The sequence below is a fragment of the Delphinapterus leucas genome, chromosome 4 (assembly GCF_059928025.1).
Source record: "Delphinapterus leucas isolate spDelLeu-1000000601 "Yukka" chromosome 4, BTC_Dleu_Yukka2, whole genome shotgun sequence".
Taxonomy (NCBI): domain Eukaryota; kingdom Metazoa; phylum Chordata; class Mammalia; order Artiodactyla; family Monodontidae; genus Delphinapterus; species Delphinapterus leucas.
Window position 1 is genome coordinate 104,302,113 of NC_143132.1, and position 22,927 is coordinate 104,325,039.

The window sequence follows — 22,927 nt, forward strand, 5'->3', positions numbered from 1 at the left end:
AGAAGTTCCAGACAAAGAAAATCATATATGAGCATTCTATGTTAAATTTTCATTTGATTTTTCAAATAGTTGTATAGAAAATTCTCTTGTTCTGATTTAGGGAGTTATTATTTCCATGTCATATATATATATGTATATATATCAGTTGTCATAAACCTCAGATATTTTGTAAGGGGACATTAAAAAAACCTCATACTCACTATTCGTATCAGCTCTCTCGACAAAGAATGAACGTTAATTCTGATGACTGCATAAATGAGCACGCTGTGATATTTTTTCTAAAGTACAAAAGTACATAGCTTTATCGTACCTGTGAACCTCAGACTTACTAATTATTAGTAGTGATTTACTCACTGTTTGGCTTTATGCATGCATTTACTTATTGAAATGGGTATCAGGCTCTGCATTAGCCAAGATTAATTTCCCCCAATTTACTGCAACCTTCCCCTTCCCCCCATCTCCTGGATCAATATGAGATTTAATCTGATTTAAAGAATTGGTTCTGAGAAAGTAATTGAGAGAAATTCAGAATATATAGGAGTAATAAAACATTTTAAACTATGAAACACCTTTGATTATTTGGGGATGGGTTTTTCAGTTTGTAAATGTTCTCTCCACCCATCCTTATCTTTGAATCATATTACATCATAAAAATCATAGGAGTTATTTTTTCATTCATTCATCTGTTTATTCAGTAGGCATAGTCATAGCTTACATTAATACAGTATTTTACAGTTTACAGAATGTTTCACAGAAATCTTCATTCAGCTCAACATTTACACTGGGAGACCTGTAGGAAAAATTGTTCATCATGTTATTGTTAGTACAGTGTTTGTTTGTTCAGTATCTGCTATGCAGTAGGCAGTTAGCTAGATGCTTTAGGTAAGTCATCATTATCTCCATTTTAAAAATAAGAAAACTGTTCTTTAGGTCAAGCTTATTAAGATCATATGGCCGACAGGTGGTGAAACCAGATTTCTAATCCTGATTTGTCTAGCCAAAACCCCATCCTCTTTTCACTATACTATGCTGCTACTATTTTTCAAAAGAGAAACATTAGATGACATGCCCAATCATAGAGCTAATAAGTGACAGAACTTGAACTTATGATTCCTCAATTTGCATATTGTGGCTCCTAGAATAAACATTTATTGAGTACTTACTATGTGCCAGGTGCTAGGGACACAGAGTCCGCTTTCTAGTCAGGGATACAGACACGTTAAGTGAATAATTTCAGAACAATGCACCAAGTGCTGTAATAGAAATATATACAGAGTTACTGTGAAACTAAAGATACTTCATTTCAAATGAGTACCCATCTGCTTATTAAAAAGTATTTGGTATTTTAAGTGTTAATAAATATCCATTTTATTTGTCTTTCAGTACGAAGAACTGGAATACACCACTTATATTTGATCTCAAAGAAGGAACTGTTAGTTTAATTCTGCAGGCAGAAAGGTAATTTGTTTATCATGTTTCACTATTTAATTAGGGGTTAAAATATTTTAAACTGCAGTAAAGCACTCTTTAAATCATGCCATTTACAGAATGGTACATTTGTCACTTGGAATCAATCTGTTTCTTTATTTTAAAAGAAAAAAAAGTAAGAGAATAAGCTCTTAGGTCAGTGGTTCTGAAACTTTTTGGTCTCAGAATTTCTTTACATTCTTCTTTTTTTTTTTTTTTTTTTTTGCGGTACGCGGTCCTCTCACTGTTGTGGCCTCTCCCGTTGCGGAGCACAGGCTCCGGACGCGCAGGCTCAGCGGCCATGGCTCACAGGCCCAGCCGCTCCGCGGCATGTGGGATCCTCCCGGACTGGGGCACGAACCCGTGTCCCCTGGATCGGCAGGCGGACTCTTAACCACTGCGCCAGCAGGGAAGCCCTCTTTACATTCTTAAAAAGTTATTGAGGGCTATATGTGGGTTATATATATTGACATTTACTATACTAGAAATTAAAATTGAGAGATTTAAAAGGTCTTAATTTATTTAAAAATGATGAGAATAAACTTATTACAAGTAAACAGAGTAATGATGAGAGAATGAGTGAAACAGGCCAATTACTATAAGATGGTTTTGACCCCATTGTTCCTGTATTTTCTATTCTCTTCCGTTTTTGTTTTTAAATACTGGTTGAAACTCATTAATTTTATGAGCTACTACTAGGCTGTGATCTGAAGTTTGAAAAATAATATTCTCGACCAAGACTTTGTGTATACAGGACTAAGAAACTCTGGGTCAATTAACTGGAGTAAAGTAGGAATAGCTATTACTCAGGAACCCACACTTTTCCATGAAAGTTATCAGTCTGTCAAGTACAGTGATACCCTACTGGATCAGAGATCAGAGTTAGATAACTACAACTCAATAAAACCAGGAATAAAGTATGAAAATATAATCAGCAATTATCTAAGATAGCTACCCATGAAATCTTTTCACTAAAACAATTTACTTTATTCCTCATCCCTTTACTCACCACCTAGGCAGCTCTTAATAGCGTTATTATCAGGTTTTCTAGCCCATAGTCTTTTTTTAAAAAATAAATAAATTTGTTTATTTATTTATGGCTGTGTTGGGTCTTCGTTGCTGCACGTGGGCTTTCTCTAGTTGCGGCGAGCAGGGGCTACTGTTCGTTGCGGTTCGCAGGCTTCTCATTGTGGTGGCTTCTCTTGTTGTGGAGCACAGGCTCTAGGTGCACAGGCTTCAGTAGTTGTGGCTCGCGGGCTTAATTGTTCTGCGGCATATGGGATCTTTGTGGACCAGGGCTCGAACCCGTGTCCCATGCATAGGCAGGCGATTCTTAACCACTGTGCCACCAGGGAAGTCCCCCATAGTCTTTTATAAATAGCAAACCAGAAGAGGAATACTGGTGAGTTGTTAGAGGTTGGCACAATGACAGGAAGAAAAGTGACCGCCTGGCAAGGGAGCATGAGAAAACTAAAAGCAGAGAACCGTGTAGCTGAATAGCATAATTATTCTGATGCACCATCAGATTCTCGTGAGTATCAAAGCTATCAGTTACATAGTTACTGAAGAGTATGATCATCATATTGATGACCTTGAGTGATCAAAAAAATAATTGTGTCAAATTTTCTATCAGCTGTTTAATGAAGTTGAACCAGAGATTTATTTATTTTTGAAATTCTTTTTACTTGAAACAGTTCCAAACCAATTTATTTCTTTATGTATTATATATAAAGGTATGTTCAATATGCTCTTAATTAGTAAAGGCATATGTTAATGGCATAAATGATTAAGTAATTAAAGAATATTTTATTTACTGCTCATTGCTGGTCTTATTTGTACATTTAGAAATGTTTGCCCCTTGAAACAGTGTTTACTCACAAGGAAGTTAAAGCTTTAGTATCTTGTTTAGAAGAGAAAATGCTTTTAGTACTGAGACAAAGAAAGAATATATACTAATATGATGTGTCACTTGTCAACATTAGCAAATACTGTTTTCATACACTAATGTGTAAGGGCCAAACCCTTCAATTAAATAAGCTACACACCAATACTCAAGTATTAATTTAATTCAAGTGTACATATTTGGTATTCATTATATATTAAGTTTCTGTTTGTTTTGATGTTTATTTTCTATTTGTTTCCATAGCAAAAAAGAACAATTAGCAATTCTTGAATCAAGAAATAGTTCTGGGGAATCCCCTGGAGGTCCAGTGGTTAGGACTCTGTGCTTTCACCACCGAGGGCCCTGTTCAATCCCTGGTTGGGGAACTAAGATCCCACAAGCCACCTGGCGTGGCCAAAAAAAAAGTTCTGAATCAAGGATATTAAAGTCTTGAACATAAGATTTTAAAAAGTAATAATGTGGGGGCTTCCCTGGTGGCGCAGTGGTTGAGGGTCTGCCTGCCAATGCAGGGGACACGGGTTTGTGCCCCGGTCCAGGAGGATCCCATATGCCGCGGAGCGGCTGGGCCTGTGAGCCATGGCCGCTGAGCCTGCGCGTCCGGAGCCTGTGCTCTGCAGCGGGAGAGGCCACAACAGTGAGAGGCCCGCATACCATGAAAAAAGATAAGTAAATAAAAATAAAGTGGAAACTTTCTTTTAAAAAAAAGTAATAATGTGTCCAGCATTGAGGAAACAGGCTCTCCAATATAGCAGTAGTATGAGTGTAAATCAATACAACCTTTCAAGGGGCAGTTTAACAATATATGTTAAATTTTTAAAAGTATATGCCCTTTGATCGAATTATTGCATTTTTAGAAGTTATATTGTACTAAGGAAATAAGTAATGTAAACATACAGAGATGTGTATATACTTTAGACATTCTTTAAAGCAGTGAATAATTTGAAATAAAATAAGTGTCCATCAGGAATGAGTTAAGTAAAGTTAAGGTGTGTCCATACTTTGCCATAAGTTATCTCTATGGAAGTAGGAAGATTGCAGGAGATCTTTTGCTTTCTCTGTATTGTTTGAATTATTTTTTGCAATGTTCATAAATTTTGAAAGAAAAAAAATAGCAGCCATAAAATATTTACATTTTGACTTAATAAAAAATAAACTATACAGGACCCTATGCCTTGAATAGAGCGGTCAACACAGCAAATGAACCAAAGTCCCTGATACAAAAAATGTGTTTTTAGATATGAACACATTTACTGATGGTTACCATATTGTTTTAAAGTCAAAACATCTTATTTTAATAAATGCTGGCTCTGATGTTAATTTTTGCGTAATTTTCACTGTTTAGGACTTTAACAAGTATTTAATCTAATTTAGTACTGTAATTTAATTTTAATGATCCTTACCATAATCTTTTTTTTTTTTTTTTTTGCGGTACGCGGGCCTCTCACTATTGTGGCCTCTCCCGTTGTGGAGCACAGGCTCCGGACGCGCAGGCTCAGCGGCCATGGCTCATGGGCCTAGCCGCTCCGCGGCATGAGGGATCCTCCCGGACCGGGGCACGAACCCGCGTCCGCTGCATCGGCAGGCGGACTCTCAACCACTGCACCACCAGGGAACCCCTTTACCATAATCTTTAACTGTGAAATATGTACTAATACTGTTACATGAAACAAATAGCATCTGGCATTAAAAAAATCACTGAATTGTAAATTACATGATTTTTTTATTGCCATTGTATAGAGATGCTTCTTTAGGAAAGGAAATGAATTACAAATTATAATATTAATGGGCCTTTTCATTTTTCCTTCTCCTACCTCCATGAAAAAACAAAAACCTAGAAAACAAACCAAACAACCAATGTTGACTTTTCAGGTTGTTTTATATTTCATTCTTTATATATTTATGTTTTACTATTGTTTTAATTGTAAGATTTAGATTTTCCAAAGCATAAACTATTTTCTAATATAAAAATGAAATTATAGTAAACTCCTATTTGAAAATATATTTTTATTCTTTATTTTTTAGACATTTTCTTCTTGTAGATGGTGGTGGTATCTATTTATATTCTTATGACGGGCGCTTCCTTTCCTCTCCAAAATTTCCTGGAATGAGAACAGATATTCTAAATGCACAGACGGTCTCTCTGAGTAATGATACCATAGCAATAAAAGACAAAGCTGATGAAAAAAGTAAGTGCATTTTTATAATTTTCCATGAAATTTGTTAACACTGTAAAATTTTCATCAATTAACTTTCATTTTCTCATCTATTATTATGTTAACTTTATATGAAAGAATTATGGGCTTCCTAATTTTTCCTAAGTATGAATCGATTAAAGAACTAAAGTTGTCGTATTATTCCCAACTGATGGAACAAATAGATATTGTCACAGCATCAAAGCTTAGTTGTAAGGAATAAATCTTATATATTCAGTAGCTGTTGGTATAGAGTTTGAATTCAAGACTGTGTGTCCTAAAAATGTATGTTAATTTTTAAGTTTATTGATCTTTTAAACTATTTCATTTTTCTTTATTTAGTAACATAGTAAATATTGTGCTTCATTTTACTATTTATTTTGCTTATATATATTCATATTTTTATGTTTACATATTTTTAAACTAATGAAGTAGAAGAAAGTTATGAATAATTTTAAATTTTCATATAAAAATGTAGGCCACATTAGTGTTTATAAATAAATATGAATGTGTCAGGTGTTTTGGAATTCCATAGTAGAGTGAAACCATTTTTTTAAGGCAATGCTGTATCAGAACATGTATCCAACAAATAGTATTGAGTGCTAACTGTATGCCAAGTACTTTTCTAGAAGTTGAGGATACAATAGTGCATAAGACCACAAATCAAACAAATATAGTCAGCCACTGATACATGCTGTGAAGAAAATTAATGCAGGATGAGGGAATGGAGAATTCTAGAGGTGGGGGAGGGGAATGACCATAGGACAAGCAGGTGCAAATGGGAATTGTTGGCACATAAAAGGAACTGCCAGGGGCTTCCCTGGTGGTGCAGTGGTTAAGAATCCACCTGCCACTGCAGGGGACACAGGTTCGAGCCCTGGTCCGGGAAGATCCCACATGCCGTGGAGCAACTAAGCCCATGCGCCACAAATACTGAGCCTGCATGCCACAACTACTGAAGCCTACGTGCCTAGAGCCTGTGCTCCACAACAAGAAAAGCCACTGCAATGAGAAGCCTGCACACCGCAGTGAAGAGTAGCCCCCACTCGCTGCAACTAGAGAAAGGCCTGCATGCTGCCACGAAGACCCAATGCAGCCAAAAATAAATAAATAAATTAAATAAATTAAAAAAAAAAAAAAAAAAGGAACTGCTGGAGGGCCATGGGACTTAGGTCAACACAAGCAAAGCTGAGAGTGGTAGGAGAAGACAGAGAGATAGATAAGTAGGAACCAGATCATGTAAAGACTTGGCCATGGTAAAGATGTTGGCATGAGAGAGTGGAGGCAAGCATATTACCCTAGGGTCTTTCCTGGATGAATGAAATGAAAGATGGGGAACGAGGAAGTTTAGAGGAGGTCCACAAACCCGGAGAGTTCTGTTTTGGTCATGGTAAGTTTAAATGCTTCTTAGACATCCAAGCAGGGTTGGAGAGGAAACAACAGGATAAAGTCCAGGGCTCAGGAGAGAGTTGGGGACGAGATATAAATGTGAGAGTCATTGGTGTGTAGATGGTGCCACGATACTACATGAAATCACCTAGGAAGTGAGTATAGACAGAGAAGAGGACCAGTGACTGAGCACATCAATATTTAGAGATGGGTAAAAGGAGGAGGAGCCAATGAGGTAAGAGTGAGAGTGAGATATCCCTGAAGCCTAGTGGAAAGATAGTAAATAATTGTTATTCTCTGTTAATAAATATTGCTGAACAAACATTGTTCATTACTGTGACATGTTACAAAAAAAAAAGTCTGACCTGATTATTAATTTTGTGAGGTCATGCCATGGAAGACCTAATTCAGGAGCTAGAAAACTGTCCCACTTTTTAATTTTCAGTGCTTTCAGATAGCATCACCTCTCATACTGGTAGGAAATATAATTCTCCTAAGTAGAGCTATTCTCTCTCTTTATGCCTTAGGCTTTCTCTGAGAGAGGACATTTGGTAATTGTTTTGTTTTTAAATGACTTCCTTTCTGGCTAAATGAGAGGAAAGAGAATGAAATGAAATACAGTAGTATCTAGATAGTGGACAGATTCAAGATGGCTGTGTAATCGTTAATAATAATAATTTGGAAGTCAGATTTTTGTCTTCAGTAAACTTAAATTTGAAAATCCCAGTGATCACTATGAACTTTCTATACTTTTCTTATTCAACACCACATATTTTATTTTTATTTACTTATTTATTTAAAAAAACATTTATTTATCTATTTATTTATTTATTTGGGTTGCACCAGGTCTTAGCTGTGGCAGGCAGGCTCCTTAGTTGCAGCTCCAGGGCTCCTTAGTTGTGGGTCGCCGGCTCCTTAGTTGTGGCATGCGAACTCTTAGTTGTGGCATGTATGTGGGATCTAGTTTCCTGACCAGGGATCAAACCCGGGCCCCCTGCATTGGGAGCTCGGAGTCTTATCCACTGCGCCAGCAGGGAAGTCCCAACACCACATATTTTAGATAGAAACTATAATAAAGTATGTACGTTTCCAACTGAATATACCTTATTCTGAATTTTTCTACAGTTAATTCACATCTGAAACATATTTCATTAATATTTAATCCTTTCCTAATTCATAGAATTTTAGAACCAGAAAGAATTATGAACATTTTCAGAAATATAGATTTACCTGCAGATAAATTATGGTTTACTTACATAAACTTTGATTGTTTAACAAAATAGTTATGTAATTCCATCCTGCCATAAACAGAAAATTTTAAAAACTAAAATAAAATTATTGTAGAACTGATACAAAATGAGAAGGAAAATATTTTCCTTACGTTTAAAGAAACTGATAATTATTGAAGGCTAGGTAGAGGTATATGTTAACAATAGAAAGAACAATTGAAGTACCTGGAATCTTTAACCTGTAAAATTTTCTTTCAAGGGGACCATCCATATATGAAATTAGTGGTTCCTTCCTAACTTGGGAGTTCCTTTACAGGCAGGATTCTTTGTACCAAGCACAGTACTCTTATAATATAGTAGGTGCTCCATAAATACATGTTAAATGGATTTGAATACCCCTTACAATGATTGATTAAGTAGTAGAGGTACTGCTTTTGACTTCCTTCTTCTCCCCATCCACCTTGCACAGATGCTCTATGATGTTAGTGTGGGTGATTTGAAACAAATATCTGGGTATAGTGGGGGAGGAGAAGTCAGAGAGCAGTTACTTATGCTTAGAAGCAACTCTTTCCGCTTCCATCTCCTTAGTTGTCCTTTCTGCCAGTTTCAGTTACATATTAAAATTAAAATACAGGTTCAGCCTCCCATAGATCAGGGCCACTTACAGTTGTGGAAATTAGATAAGTTCATCCATATACCTCTGGCTCTTTATAATATGTGCAGTCAACAAAAGGACGGAAGGCTTTTATTTTTTTTTAAAGTTAGTTTATATAGCTATTAAAATAACTGGGCTTAGTCATGCCCAAAGCATTTTTTAAAATGGAAGCAAAATTTTTCTAATTTTTAATTCTATACTTAATTAAAAATTCTGTGACTATTATTCTATTTCATTTCTTTCAGCAAAATTGGCGATTTTAGAACATAACTTATTATGAAGACATGATTTCCTCTGTGAATATAGCCAGTGACCTCAAACTTAACATCCTAAGGTTTACTAACAGCTATAAATCAATATACTAAAAGTGTGATCCTCTGGAATTTAAATATCATGTTATACATATATTAGCATTTTTATGATCTGTATAAATTGTCCGATTTTTTGCTGACTACACGTGTCACTTCTGTCTTTTCAGTTTTGTAATTCTATGTGTGTGTTCAGTCATATGAAATTACTCTATTTGGCATGAATCTTGAGCTGGAGTAGTTTGGGAATTACTTAAAGAGAATCACCAAAGCACTAACAGTCTTTTCAAAAGAGCAAAGAACAGCTGGCAATATGGCTGTCATTTATGAGACTAGGAGAAGCCTTTGGTGAAACAGAGAAAGGGACAGAGACAGTTTTTGTTCCTGGCTTCTTCAATACAATATCTACTGTAATTTTTACAACTTGGCCTACTCAGAATATCTAACATGGGGTTGGAAACAGAGAACTTTGAATTATCATTTTTTAGATAATGATTGATGTCATGAAAATAATCCAGGAAAGTATATAGCATGAAAATGTGACCTAAAACAAAACCTAGGAAAAAGGATCACCAAATGAGGAGGAACTAGCAAAAGAGAATTAGGGATGGTCCAAAATAGGAGAGAATCAAGAGAAAACAGTGTTTTTTGTAGCCCACATAAGAGTTTCAAGAAGAGTTTCAAGAAAGAGGATGGTCAGGACTATCCAGTGCTGCTGGGAGGTCAAGACTAGAAGTAGATTCTTGAAGAGTGAAAATAGACTCTTTGATGAGGCAACATAGGGGTCATTGGTGATCCATGCAAGAGCCTTTGCATCAGTGTAGTGAGGCTGAACATCAAGTTGTAATAGGTCGAAGAGTGGCTACATGATTGAACTCAATTTCCAGCTCCCCTCCCATTTCAGGGAGCTGAAAGTCCAAACTCTATAATCACAGTGCTTGGTCTTTCAGGTGACCAGCCCCTATCCTGAAGCTATCTAGGGTATCACCAAGAGTCTCTCGGTTAGCATAACAAAGACACTCCTATCACTCAGAAAATTCCAAGGGTTGACGAAGACCTGTGTCAGGAACCCAGGACAAAGACCACACAAATCAGTTATTACACATTAGTGTACCGACCACAGGGAACTGAAGAGTACATAACACATTGCGTGGTGGTATGGTATGCACTCAACATATTTTTCCTTTGTAAAATGATTGTCTGGGTTGTTATGTTGGTCTAAATCAGAGTTATGAAAATTACAAACTACATCCAGATTTGGACTTGCCACTGTTGATCCTATGGTGCGGTGATGCCATACCATTAATAACAATTCTAATTAGGGAATGTATGTTTTAGGAAGACGTATTCAGTTCCACTGAGAAATATGACCTCATTACTAAGTAGGAATTTGAGTCTGCTGCTCTTCTGTGCTGATAGGTATGCTGTGGTCTGAAGAGCTAAATAATTTCTCATTAGGATTATGATAACTCCATAGAAATTTACTAATAAAAATTCTAATGTAATACATCAACTAATGCTTTACTTTTTTTCAAGTAATCTTCCTCTTTGAGGCATCAACTGGAAAACCACTGGGAGATGGGAAGTTTCTTTCTCATAAGGTAATGGATATTAGCTATTTTTAATGTAAATAGCCATTTACTTTTTTTTTAATTAATGTTTTCATTTTAAGGAGGAAAACATGGAAATTAGTTTTATATTTAAAATCAGAGTGTGTTCTATATAGAGTATTTTGCCTAAAATATCATAAAGACTAAACACGAGTAAATTCTGTAATAGAAAGCTATATTTGCAAATTAACTGAATAAAAGAATCTGACATGTTTTTTGTTCAGGCTCTTCACTGCTTTTCAATAAAATGTTCTATCTTGATTAAACTTTTAGGACCTATAGAATCAGTAAATAAAAATGTGTTTATACTTCAAAACAGCTTGTAGTTTTCCCATTAACCTGTTCTTTTTTTAAAAAAATAAATTTATTTATTTATGTATTTTTATTTGGGGCTGCATTGGATCTTCCTTGCTGAGCATGGGCTGTCTCTAGTTGCAGTGAGCGGGGGCTATTCTTCATTTTGGTTCACGGGCTTCTCATTGCGGTGGCTTCTCTTGTAGCGGAACACGGGCTCTAGGCACATGGGCTTCAGTAGTTGTGGCTCGTGGGTCTAGAGCGCAGGCTCAGTAGTTGTGGCACATGGGTTTGGTTGCTCTGCGGCATGTGGGATCTTTCTGGACCAGGGCTCGAACCTGTGTCCCCCGCATTGGCAGGCGGATTCTTAACCACTGTGCCACCACCAAGTCCCCATTGACCTGTTCTTAGCCAACATTTTCTTTAGATTTTAAGACTGTAGTTAAACTGAAAAAAAAAAATCTATAGAAATACAAAAAGACGCTGAATTGTGAACTGTTTATTGGTTTCTGATTTTTAGCCTTAAAATAAACAAATGAGCACATTTTATTGAGTTATCCTTCTAATAAATGATGTATTAGGGTTTAAAGATGCTTTTAACTTTATTGTTCAGTGCTACCAGTGAAGTGTTACCCTATCTTTTATTTTCTTCTTTTTGTAATTATTAGTTTTAAATAGTTAAATAACAAATATATTCAATGGTTCAGAAACAGAAAAGCATAAAGTGCTTTTCAAGCATAAAGTGAAAACGTATGCCTGCTATACCTGTCAATACAGTTCCTTTCCCTCAAATAAGTAACTATCACTATTAATCTCCTTATATCCTTCCAGGAATTTTTAGTGCATACACAGACAAAACTGATATATGTTCTTTTCTCCTTCTTTTACAAAATTATAACATATATATCTGCACTTTGCTTTTCTCACACAACACTCTGTTTCTGGAGATATTTTCATATCAATACATAAAGTGCTTTCCCAATCCTTTTTCTTCCCACCATATAGTATAACATTTTATGGATGTATCAGAATTTGTTTAACTTGTGCCCAAGTGATGGACGCACATGGAAATGTGTTTCAGCTTACAGAATTTCAAAATATACATTATTTTATAGTGCTTTAACAGGCATCTTTCCCTTGTAAATTAAAAAAAAAGTAACGATACTTTAGCTTTTGAATTATTAGTATATTAGCGGTTAAATTATTTAACAGGGACATTTTATCATTATGAGTAGGTAATAAACAAATGTTCTTATAATTAAACAATTAAAACAATCTAATGTCAAGCACTAAAACCAGAATTTTATTTTTTTCTTTTTAATTTTAGAATGAAATTTTGGAAATTGCTCTAGATCAAAAGGGACTTACCAATGATAGAAAAATTGCTTTCATTGATAAAAATAGAGATCTCTGTATCACTTCAGTGAAACGATTTGGGAAGGAAGAACAAATTATCAAACTTGGTAAAATAATTGTAATACATTTAAATTTTTGATTACTTTCAGTTGTCTTAGATCTACTCTGTTGTATATTATACTAAATCGCTTACTTGCTTGAATGAATCTATGAATAATGCTTTGGTCTCATAACATTTCTTACGAAATGTTACTTCATAAGTATGTTCTTATGAAATGCTACTTAATTCCATTTTAACAGCAAGTCTTTAGCTGCTACAGCTAACTTGGCATTGAAAGAAAGACATGCAGATTAAAAATATAATGGATCTGGGTAAAATATTCAAATTTATTTCCATAAATTTTTATGTGAATTTTTGTACGTTTTCACCATTATATGATCAGAAAATAGTCATACCTACAAGCAGTTAGTTAGGGTCTTGTACATCTGCTGATTTTAAAGGTGTATTTTTAATACGTAATGGAACTAATAGTACATTAACATTCTTTTTAAAATAAGGAACAATGGTGCATACTCTGGCGTGGAGTGATACATGCAACATCCTCTGTGGACTTCAAGATACTCGATTTACAGTGTGGTATTACCCCAATACGGTTTATGTGGACAGAGACATTTTGCCTAAGACATTATATGAAAGGGATGCAAGGTAACATTTTACTGCATAGGATTGTTTATTGTTGTAAATAAAACTAACAGAGTATTGTGTTTCTGCCTCTAATTTAAGTCCTGCAAGATGTCTTTCACTTTACTTAGTCAACCAAATAAAACCGTTCAGCTAGGGCTTCCCTTGTGGCACAGTGGTTGAGAGTCCGACTGCCGATGCAGGGGACACGGGTTCGTGCCCCGGTGCGGGAAGATCTCACATGCCGCGGAGTGGCTGGGCCCGTGAGCTATGGCCGCTGAGCCTGTGCATCCGGAGCCTGTGCTCCGCAACGAGAGAGGCCACAACAGTGAGAGGCCCACGTAACGCAAAAAAAAAAAGAAACAAAAAAACAAAACAAACAAACAAAAAAACTGTTCAGCTAAAACTAGTTTAATGAGATTTAAGTGATGGAATCAAGTTGAAAGGGTCAGATAATACTATTTTATTTATTTATTCCTTAAATGAATATAATTTTTCCTTATATGGATATAATTTTCAGGTTTACTGTTGTTTAAGGGTAACTCAGGTCGTTTTTTCAGTGTGGTTTAGTTATTTTAATATAGGCACTCTTAAGATTTTTCTGTGATATATGACTTTGTGACAACCTTTACTCTTTCCCAGATTATCATTGACCTTGAGACTTTCAGGAATGTATGTCTTTCTAGAATTGAATTCTTAAATTAATATTAAATATAGAAAAAATGTATACTGAAAAGCTTTTAAAATTTTTTATATTCTTCAGAAAATCAAATGCATTTGTATTCCTAAATTCTCTAAGAAATAGCAAGGAGGTCTCTCACTCTTGACAAACTAGGTATACAAAGGCTTCTCAACTCCAAATCTTAGCTTAATTTTCAAATCTATTTTGAGTTCATTTTTAATATTCAAGCTCACAACATTAGCAAAACCAGAGAGGTATCCTATAAAAAATTTTTTAACTAATGAAGAGAAGTTAGTCTCTTTAAAGTTCACCTCTTGTTATTATGAGAAAATAATCTTGGAATCAGCTTAATTTTTAATGTTTATACTTTTAAAAGCCGAAGCTAAGTGCTTTAATCATTTGTGTGATTTACCTTAAGACTTAGAAAAAATCACTTCAAATGCTTTTAGGCATAGTTCTCAAATATGTAATAATTTTTTGCCATGTTAAAATGTTTGTATATTTTGCTTTAAGTGTGTATAGCTAGTTAGATTCAAATATTTGTTTAATATACATACATTCTCCCTGGAGTTTACTTTTTTGGGAGTGCATTTTGGAGGTTGGAGATTTCATATGTATGTCAGGGGTCAACTCCCCAAATTTAATATATATGAAAAATTTTGCTCAGAATATAAATTGCACTTTTCCTTTTTTCAACAGTGAATTTAGTAAAAATCCCCATATCGTGAGTTTTGTTGGAAATCAGGTAACTATAAGAAGAGCTGATGGCTCACTGATTCACATCAGCATATCACCATATCCTGCTATTCTCCACGAATACGTAAGCAGTTCAAAATGGGAAGATGCTGTAAGACTTTGTCGTTTTGTTAAGGTACTTTACATTTCAGATCCATAGTTGTGTATATATTGTATATTAGTTTATATAATATCTTTGTGCAAAATGAGAAATGGTAAGAGCTAAGGGCGGGAAAAATTGCAAATGGGATCACATCTTTTTTTTAATAAGTGAAGACATGGGTGATACAGAGAGATAGGTGTTGTGTGATTTATTCTCTGAAGAAGCTATACTTTAAGTGAGTAGTTTCTTCTTACTGGTACATATAAAAACCTCTTATGGAACTTTTTTTTAAAAGTCAGATTCCCAAGTTCTACCTCCCACAGAGATTCTAATTTATTAGATCCAGTGAGCCTGGGCATACTTTTAAGTTCCTCAGATTATTTGTACAGCTAAGGTTAAGAACCACTCACTACTTTAGATCAGCATTTCCCAGCCTGGTTGAATCAAGTATTTTCCAAGCATATTTGACCGCAGAACTGTTTTATTTTACATTGGTTAATTCCCTTAGACTACACTTTTGTGAAGACTTTTAGATGCTTTTCCTTACAATGGGTTGTTGGTGGCAATCTGCTATAATAGCGTTGTCTGAGAAACTCACTGTTTCTCTGGTTCCCTGTAGTTGCATTCTTTGACATCTCATCAAAAAGACTGGAGGGCTTATAACCTTGAATTATGGTAAAAGTATATTGTCAGTTCAAAATAAACCTTTGATCATTAGAAATGAACATTTTCAAAAAACTTTATTCAAAACATTCTCTATGTGTTATTAATATATTTTAACAAAGTAGCCACAATGAAATTTCCACATCATTAACCTATTAAATTATTGGTTTTTCAGTGCCATGCTCAGTGATTTTTTATTTTTCATTAAAATATAACTTTATTCTATTTTAATTCACTGTTTATTTTAAGGCAGTTCAGCCCTGTAGTTGAAATAATTGTTCTCATTTTTCACTTTAGGAGCAAACCATGTGGGCTTGCCTAGCTGCTATGGCAGTCGCTAATCGAGATATGACTACTGCAGAAATAGCCTACGCAGCAATTGGTGAAGTAAATAATGTTTACTTACGTGTATGTGTTTGTGTGTTTTTCTTACCGTAATTTACTATTCACTTCAAATATTTTCCTTTTTTTTAGATTGATAAGGTTCAATACATCAATTCTATAAAAAATCTTCCATCTAAAGAATCAAAAATGGCCCACATATTAATGTTTAGTGGGAACATACAGGAGGCTGAAATGGTACTTCTTCAGGCTGGCCTTGTTTATCAAGCGATTCAGATCAATATTAATCTCTACAACTGGGAAAGGTAATAAAAATGTTTTTCATCAATTCCAAAACCTGATTGATCTTAGTGTATTCTTCTACCGACCACTTAGTAAATTACATCTTCCACTGTACTTGTTTCCTAGTATCATGTAAGAATTTATTCACATTTATATTTGTGAGTAGTTTGCCATTAAAGATTTTTGCCTTCTCTGAATCATGATTGATTAGAAGTTGTCTGTGAAGAAGAAAAGAGAGTCTAGGATGTCTCCAGAATTTCTGATTTCAGTAACTGGATAGATGGTGGTAAGAATATTAGCAGATTTGGAAGAGATGTTAGATTTGAAATATTTGTGAAGAGATAAGTGATAATAGTTGATTATTGGACCTGGAGCTCAAGAAAGATTTGAACTAGAGATGTCGATTTAGGAGTCATCAGCAAATGAATGGAAGCTAGAAGAATGGATGCAGTTGCCTGGGGAATGTGAGGAGTGAGAAGACATAAACTATTTTTATGGGATGGGTGAAAAAAAAGAGAAATCCGCTGAAAGATTGGCGTAAAGCAGTCAGACAGGCAGAGAGAGGAGCCAAGGAAGATTTGTGAAGCTAAGGAAGAGATACCAAAGGATTTGTAACGAGGAGTGGTCAGTAACCTTCCCTGCTGCCTTAGGCTTTGGGACAGGTTGCTTTCTGAGGCTGAGTGGCAGGCTGCTCTTCTCTATGACATATTAGGTTTCTCTACTCATTCTCTCAGGTATGTCTCTCTCAGTGAACAAGGTTGTAGTGCTTATATGCACCTGAAGTTACTGTGTTACAAAGCTGGCATGTTGACTTTTCCAGGTTTGAAATGTCTTTCATCATCTTCGTCTCTCTCTGTGCTCAAAAATAACCCATAAATCTTTCAATTACTGGCCCCTTACTTATAATCCCCTCAGATTAGAATTTTTATAGTCCTATCTCTATCTTCCCCTTGAATAGAAGTAACGAAATGGCTAAAAAAGTAACAAAAGGTAGTTAATTTTGTTATGGACATACTATAGTCTCTTTATTTAATTTATACATTAATTATCTACACTCTTCATACAATTCAGCCACCCTGTTTCTATCCTTTATTTTCACAAATTTGTTGTCATTGTTTGGCTATACAAAGGATCATGAAAGATGTTTTAGGCTCTACAAATATGAATAGGCCATTGTTCTTATCCTCAATTTATTCATAATTCACAAATATTAAAGTAACTATTTTGGAAAGAGACAGTATGAATAATTTTTTAAAACCCTGTATTAAAGAACTAACAGAAAATTGTATATACCATTACTAAGCCATGAGTTCCATGAGAAATAGGGAAGAATGGTGTTCACAGCATATTTTCAACTGATACTTTTGAGAAAATGTTTATGTTGATAAATGTTAGGCATTACTATTTATATAGCACTCTGAACACCATATAGTATAACAGATATTTTAAAAATCATCCTTATATTAAAAAGCTTGCAACCTACTTAGGAATTCCATTTTATTGTCATTAATAATAGTGAGGCTTCTATTTATTGAGTGCTTATCATGTGCCAAGAATTGTGTTAAACACTTTCCTTATATCATCTTATTTGGTCATCACAACATTATACAAATGAGGAAGTTGAGGGTTACTCATAAGTAGCTGGCTGATCTAGGATTTGAACCTAAGTCTTCCAGTATCAAAGAGGACCTGAATTTTCTGCTATTACCACAATAAAATATATACTGCTGATACTACTACTTACATTGTTTTATAGGATTGATGTTTACCTCTTTTGTTATTTATCTTTGTAAATTTTATGTCACCTTTCACCTTTCAGATTATACACTTCTAGGATAGAAACATTTTATCATTTTATATTATCTTTATACATAGTAGGTACTTAATATTCATGCTCTTAATCTTTATGCAATACTCTTAATCATTTTGCCTTGCACTTCCTCTACAAACATTGGGTGTAGATACATACAGTATATAAATATCAGAGCAGGTCCGTGAAGCATTTGCCTCTGATGGCTTCTATTGATGGCCTATAATACAGCCCTTTGAACATTTCTCATACCTCCTTGACCTAAGTGAAAATTACCTCTTTCCAGAGGACACTCCTTCCCTACCAGTCCTCTCAGATGGAGTCAGTTTATTCTCTCTGACTCCACATTCCTTATGTCTGGGTGTGAGTGCAGTTGGTGTCCTTTTTGCCTCCCCCATCTTTACTTCTCTTGTAAAATCTCTGATCCTTTGAGACTTAGGTCATGTGACTATACTTATTCTCTGCTAACTTCACATCTTCCCTACTATCCCTACATCCTGCTATCTGTGCCGCCTCTTCCCCTCCTCCAGTTTTCAGCAAATGACTCTGCCTTAAGATATTAGATCTCAGGGAGAGGGAAAACAAGAGGGACAAAGAGATATAATGGGGAAAGAGAACGAATGCTGGGTGCTCCTCCGTTCCCCCTATCTACCTGGCATCTCCTTTTCTTATGCTTTGTGTTTTTCATCTAAACTATAAACCAATGGGTTGGTCAAATGCTGGTAGAACTTTATGCCTGCCTGGCAAGTCAATAAACGTCAAGGAGCGTTGTTCAAGGCTCCTGATTACTATTTACACACTTAAGACTCCCAAATATGCATCTTTCTTCTAGCCCTCTGTCCTGCCCATGTTTGCTTCCAGAACCCAGTTATCCATCTGCCTATTCAGCATTTCCATTGACTGTCTCATATGTTTGAGTTCAAATTTATATTTATTCCCTCATAAACTTGGTTCTCTTCCAGAGTAATCTATCTTATCTTTTCAGTCTACCCAAAGCTGGAAATTTAGGAGTTACTTTTGACATTTTCCTTACCCTCTTTCCCCCATACTCCAATTACCAACCATTTTCCCTCTCAAATACCTCTGGCACTCATCCACTTTACTACCAGCACCCTTATCTAAGCTGATCCAAGTTTTTCTTTTTTTTTTTTTTTTTTTTTGGCCACACCGTGCGAGCATCTTAGTTCCCTGACCAGGGCTTGAATCCACACCCCATGCAGTGAAAGTGTGGAGTTTTAACCACTGGACCTCCAGGGAATTCCCTGATCCAAGTTTTTCTTAATAAAACATCATCATTGGTCTCTCTGCACCTACCTTGTCCTTTTCCTATCCATCCTTCATACTGTAGTCATAGTGATCTTTTCACAGTGGAAATCATCATGTCACTCTTGACCCCTGACTCACTTAAATGAAACCCATAGTTTCCCATCACTTTTAGCATAAATATCAAAGACTGGATAAGAATGACTTTAGATAATCAGCAGAAGTAATTTATAAGTGCTAAGAAACTCTTAAAAATCTTATGTATTGTCTTCATTTCCAAATTCTGCAGATATTTCTGAAACCAGTTGGAATATTTCTTCCTAATGCATATTCATTCATTCAGCAGACATTTATTGAATGTCTGCCATACCAGACATATTTAGATATAACATGGAGATCTGCTTAAAACAACAACAGCAGTCTTTTGGTGAAATGTCTGGTCATTTTTTTAAAAAAGTATTTATTTATGTTTTAATTTGTTTGTTTGCTCCGGCTCCTTAGTTGCAGCACGTGGGCTCCTTAGTTGCGGCATGCTAACTCTTAGTTGTGACATGCATGTGGGATCTAGTTCCCAGACCAGGGATCGAACCTGGACCCCGTGCATTGGGAGCACAGAGTCTTAACCACTGAGCCACCAGGGAAGTCCCACGTCTGGTCATTTTTAATGACTTGTTCAAAAGGACTGCTGAATGGTACAAAGACAAATGTAGTGGTTAAGAATGGGGCCTTTGAAATAAGACCTGGGTTTGATTTCTGGTTCTGCACTTACTAGTCCTGTGATCTTGGACAGATTAGTGAGGCTCTGTAAGCCTCTGTTTCCTTGTGTTTAAAATGGTGATGATAACAAAAACCACATGTTTGTTGTCGGGATTAAGTAAAATAGCATGTGAAAATCTCTTAGCATACTGCCTGATACATAGTAAGCCTTCAATAAATGGTAGCTACTATTCATTCTTTAATTATTTATTGAATGTCTCTAGTGTGCCAGGTTTTAGGCATGGGGGGATATAGCAATGAACAAAACTGACAAAGTTCTGTGATGACAATTTTGATTCTAAATGATATAGCTAATATAAAAAAATAGAGGGATAAATACTTGGATCCAATATAGGAATCAGCTTATAACAACATAATCCAAAGAATGGCTTGCTTAGAGAGTAGAATAATCCCCATCTGCGAAGGTATTCAAACATAGGACGATGATAAAATTATGTGACTGATTGATTAGTTAATAATAGACTTCTTGCATGCCTATCTATGTAGATGGTGTTCTTTTAAAAATGATCTTATTTTTTCTCCACATGTATTACCCTCTTCTGGGAGTGAGTAAATAATTGTTCTCATAAACTAAGACTTCCAGAACTGGTTTATGTTATCAAATAGTGTTTCGAGTTTTAAAAAAATTTTTGAGTGTTGTGTATATTCCAGGAAAGTCTGGCAGGGCTTTAATTTGTCTGTGTCTTTCATCAGGAGGGTAAGCCCACATTTGGTATCTGTGTAGAACCGAAGCTGTACTGGATGGTAAATTTTTGTTTTGGGGTGAGTGGGGAGGGCGGGGTGGTGACTAAGCTGTCTAACAATTTGGATTTGTTGAGTTTTAGTTACCTTTGTGTATCCAGTTCATGAGGTCCAGCAGGAGTGGGATATACAGGTGTGAAGTTGAGGGGAGGTCCTAGACATTGGGGGAAAGACACTGAGGGAATTATCAGCCTTTGGAGTAGCTGCGGCCATGAGTGTGGCTCAAGAATTTAAAGAAGGAAAAAGAAAAGAGGGCAGGGCTTCCCTGGTGGCGCAGTGGTTGAGAGTCCGCCTGCCGATGCAGGGGACACGGGTTCGTGCCCCGGTCCGCGAAGATCCCACATGCCGCGGAGCGGCTGGGCCCGTGAGCCGTGGCCGCTGAGCCTGTGCTCCGCAACGGGAGAGGCTACAACAGTGAGAGGCCCGCGTACCACAAAAAAACAAAAAAAAGAAAAGAGGGCAGCAGGCAGATTTCCCCTGAAATTCAACACTTAATGATCTGGTTGAAGAGGAGGATTCAGCGAAAGAGATCAGGACGGACCAAAAAAGATGGAATTTAAAAACTATTTATTATGGAAAATTTCAAATGTATACAAAAGTAAAGAGAATAGTGTAATAAATCTCCATGTACCCATCACTCAGCTTCAACAGTTACCAATTTGTGAATAATCTCTACTCCTCCTCTATCCCTCCCCACAATTTTTAAAAGCAAATCCCAGTCATAGTATCATTTTATCTATGAATATCTCAGTATGTATCTTAAAGATTTTTTTAATCCAGCCACAGTATCATGATCACACTTTTAAAAGTTAACAATAATTCTATTCAGTGTGCTTATTTCTCTGATTATCTCATAAATGTTTTGTTTTATGGTTTGTTTGATTCAGGATTCATAAAATATTCATACATTTTGATTGGTTGATACATTCTTAGGTTTCTTTTCATCTATAGGTTCTCCTATTTCTTTTTTGTGTTTTCTTGCTATTTTCCCAACTGGGCCTGTAGAATTCTGGAAGGATAGAATTTAAGTATTGGATGATAAATATATTAGATTGCTTTTAGGATTCCTGAATTTCTATATTTGTTTAAATCCTTTAGAAGGGAACAGATTTTACTTTGTTAATATGGGTTATTCTATTTGAGAAGCATAGTCTTGCTGCTTTGTGCTTCCGTCATTTATATTTGAACTTGAAAATTGCCTACAACCTAATAAGATGCAGCCCTTGAGGAGTAGTACATATGCAAGTTATCTATTTGACATTCACTTTGGACATTTGGTGGTAGTCTGTTTTCAAACACTGAAGTTAAGAGAGGTAGAAACTAGAAGCTCCAGGTATGCATATTGATCCTTTATGTAAGTATTAATAAAAATAGTTTTTCTACTTATACCAGTTATATAAAGTGATTTTGCTTCGTTCAAGTTATGCAAAAAAATTATATTTTGAAGTTATAACATCTTTTAATGTAACTTCCTTCTGTTTAAAATCAGAGAGGATACATGGAGTTTTTCCAGCCCCATAATCTAATGTTACATTTGTTTGGTTGCTGAATAACCATTTTAAAGCTAGAGACATACTGTTCCCATAACTCTTAGATAATTTGGAGTAAATTCCCTCCTAAATGTGGTAGAGAAACATTTTTTACCCAGTGTGTGCTTTTAGAGAACATTTAAAATAGCACATATCATTTGAATGTTTAACTTTAGCTATTGCTTTTCAATCAGATAATTAATATGTATTTTATAATAATAATAATGACTGTAATAGCAGATAAGTCTTAGCATCTAAATGCAGGATTAGAAACTTCCCTGGCGGTCCAGTGGTTAAGACTTTGCCTTCCAATGCAGGGGGTGTGGGTTCTATCCCTGTTCGGGGAGCTAAGATCCCACATGCCTCGCAGCCAAAAAACCCAGAACATAAAACAGAAGCAATATTGTAACAAATTCAATAAAGACTTTAAAAATGGTCCACATAAAAAAATCTTTAAAAAAAAATAAATGCAGGATTAGACATCATAGTCTATCCTTTCTACATAATTAAACGTGTTGATGTTCCATAACAAAGTCTCTCTTTGGAATTTTTGAAAAGCCCCAACCCAGAATAGATGCTTATGTATTCCCCACTTAGAACACCTCCAGTTTTGCAAAGTCGAGAACTCCTTCCCCCATCATGTACAATCATAAAGAAAGAATGGGAACTGGAACTTCTGAGGTGCCGGCGAGGTTGTTCACCAGAGTCTCCACTCACACATACAACACGGGAATCAGAGCCTTAGGGATGAAGAGGGGGCTGATGTGAGAGAGGGCTAGAAGAATTAAGGCATCTTTACTTCTGTTTCTCATCTTTTGAGCCTCTATAGATCGTTTCTTGCCTTCTCTTCTTTTCTACTTTTGTTCCTCTGTATCCTAATACCTCTGCATTTTTTCCATGTGTCTTTCTCTGAAA

The 22,927-nt window shown here is 35.6% G+C and overlaps 1 protein-coding gene across 4 annotated transcripts in view; it reads left to right on the forward strand.

Annotated features, from left to right (window-relative positions):
- Positions 1-22,927, forward strand: part of IFT80 (intraflagellar transport 80) — a 107,341-nt gene that overhangs the window by 75,384 nt on the left and 9,030 nt on the right. For 3 of the 4 annotated variants that reach the window (XM_089910953.1, XM_089910955.1, XM_089910952.1), the window contains 8 exons: positions 1,384-1,458; positions 5,393-5,556; positions 10,680-10,744; positions 12,375-12,510; positions 12,962-13,109; positions 14,467-14,638; positions 15,566-15,655; positions 15,743-15,915. In XM_089910953.1, coding sequence (XP_089767079.1) covers positions 1,384-1,458; positions 5,393-5,556; positions 10,680-10,744; positions 12,375-12,510; positions 12,962-13,109; positions 14,467-14,638; positions 15,566-15,655; positions 15,743-15,915 — 1,023 coding nt within the window. Of the gene's footprint in view, positions 1-1,383; positions 1,459-5,392; positions 5,557-10,679; positions 10,745-12,374; positions 12,511-12,961; positions 13,110-14,466; positions 14,639-15,565; positions 15,656-15,742; positions 15,916-22,927 lie in introns of those variants that run through there. The other variant, XM_089910954.1, reaches the window with a different exon arrangement.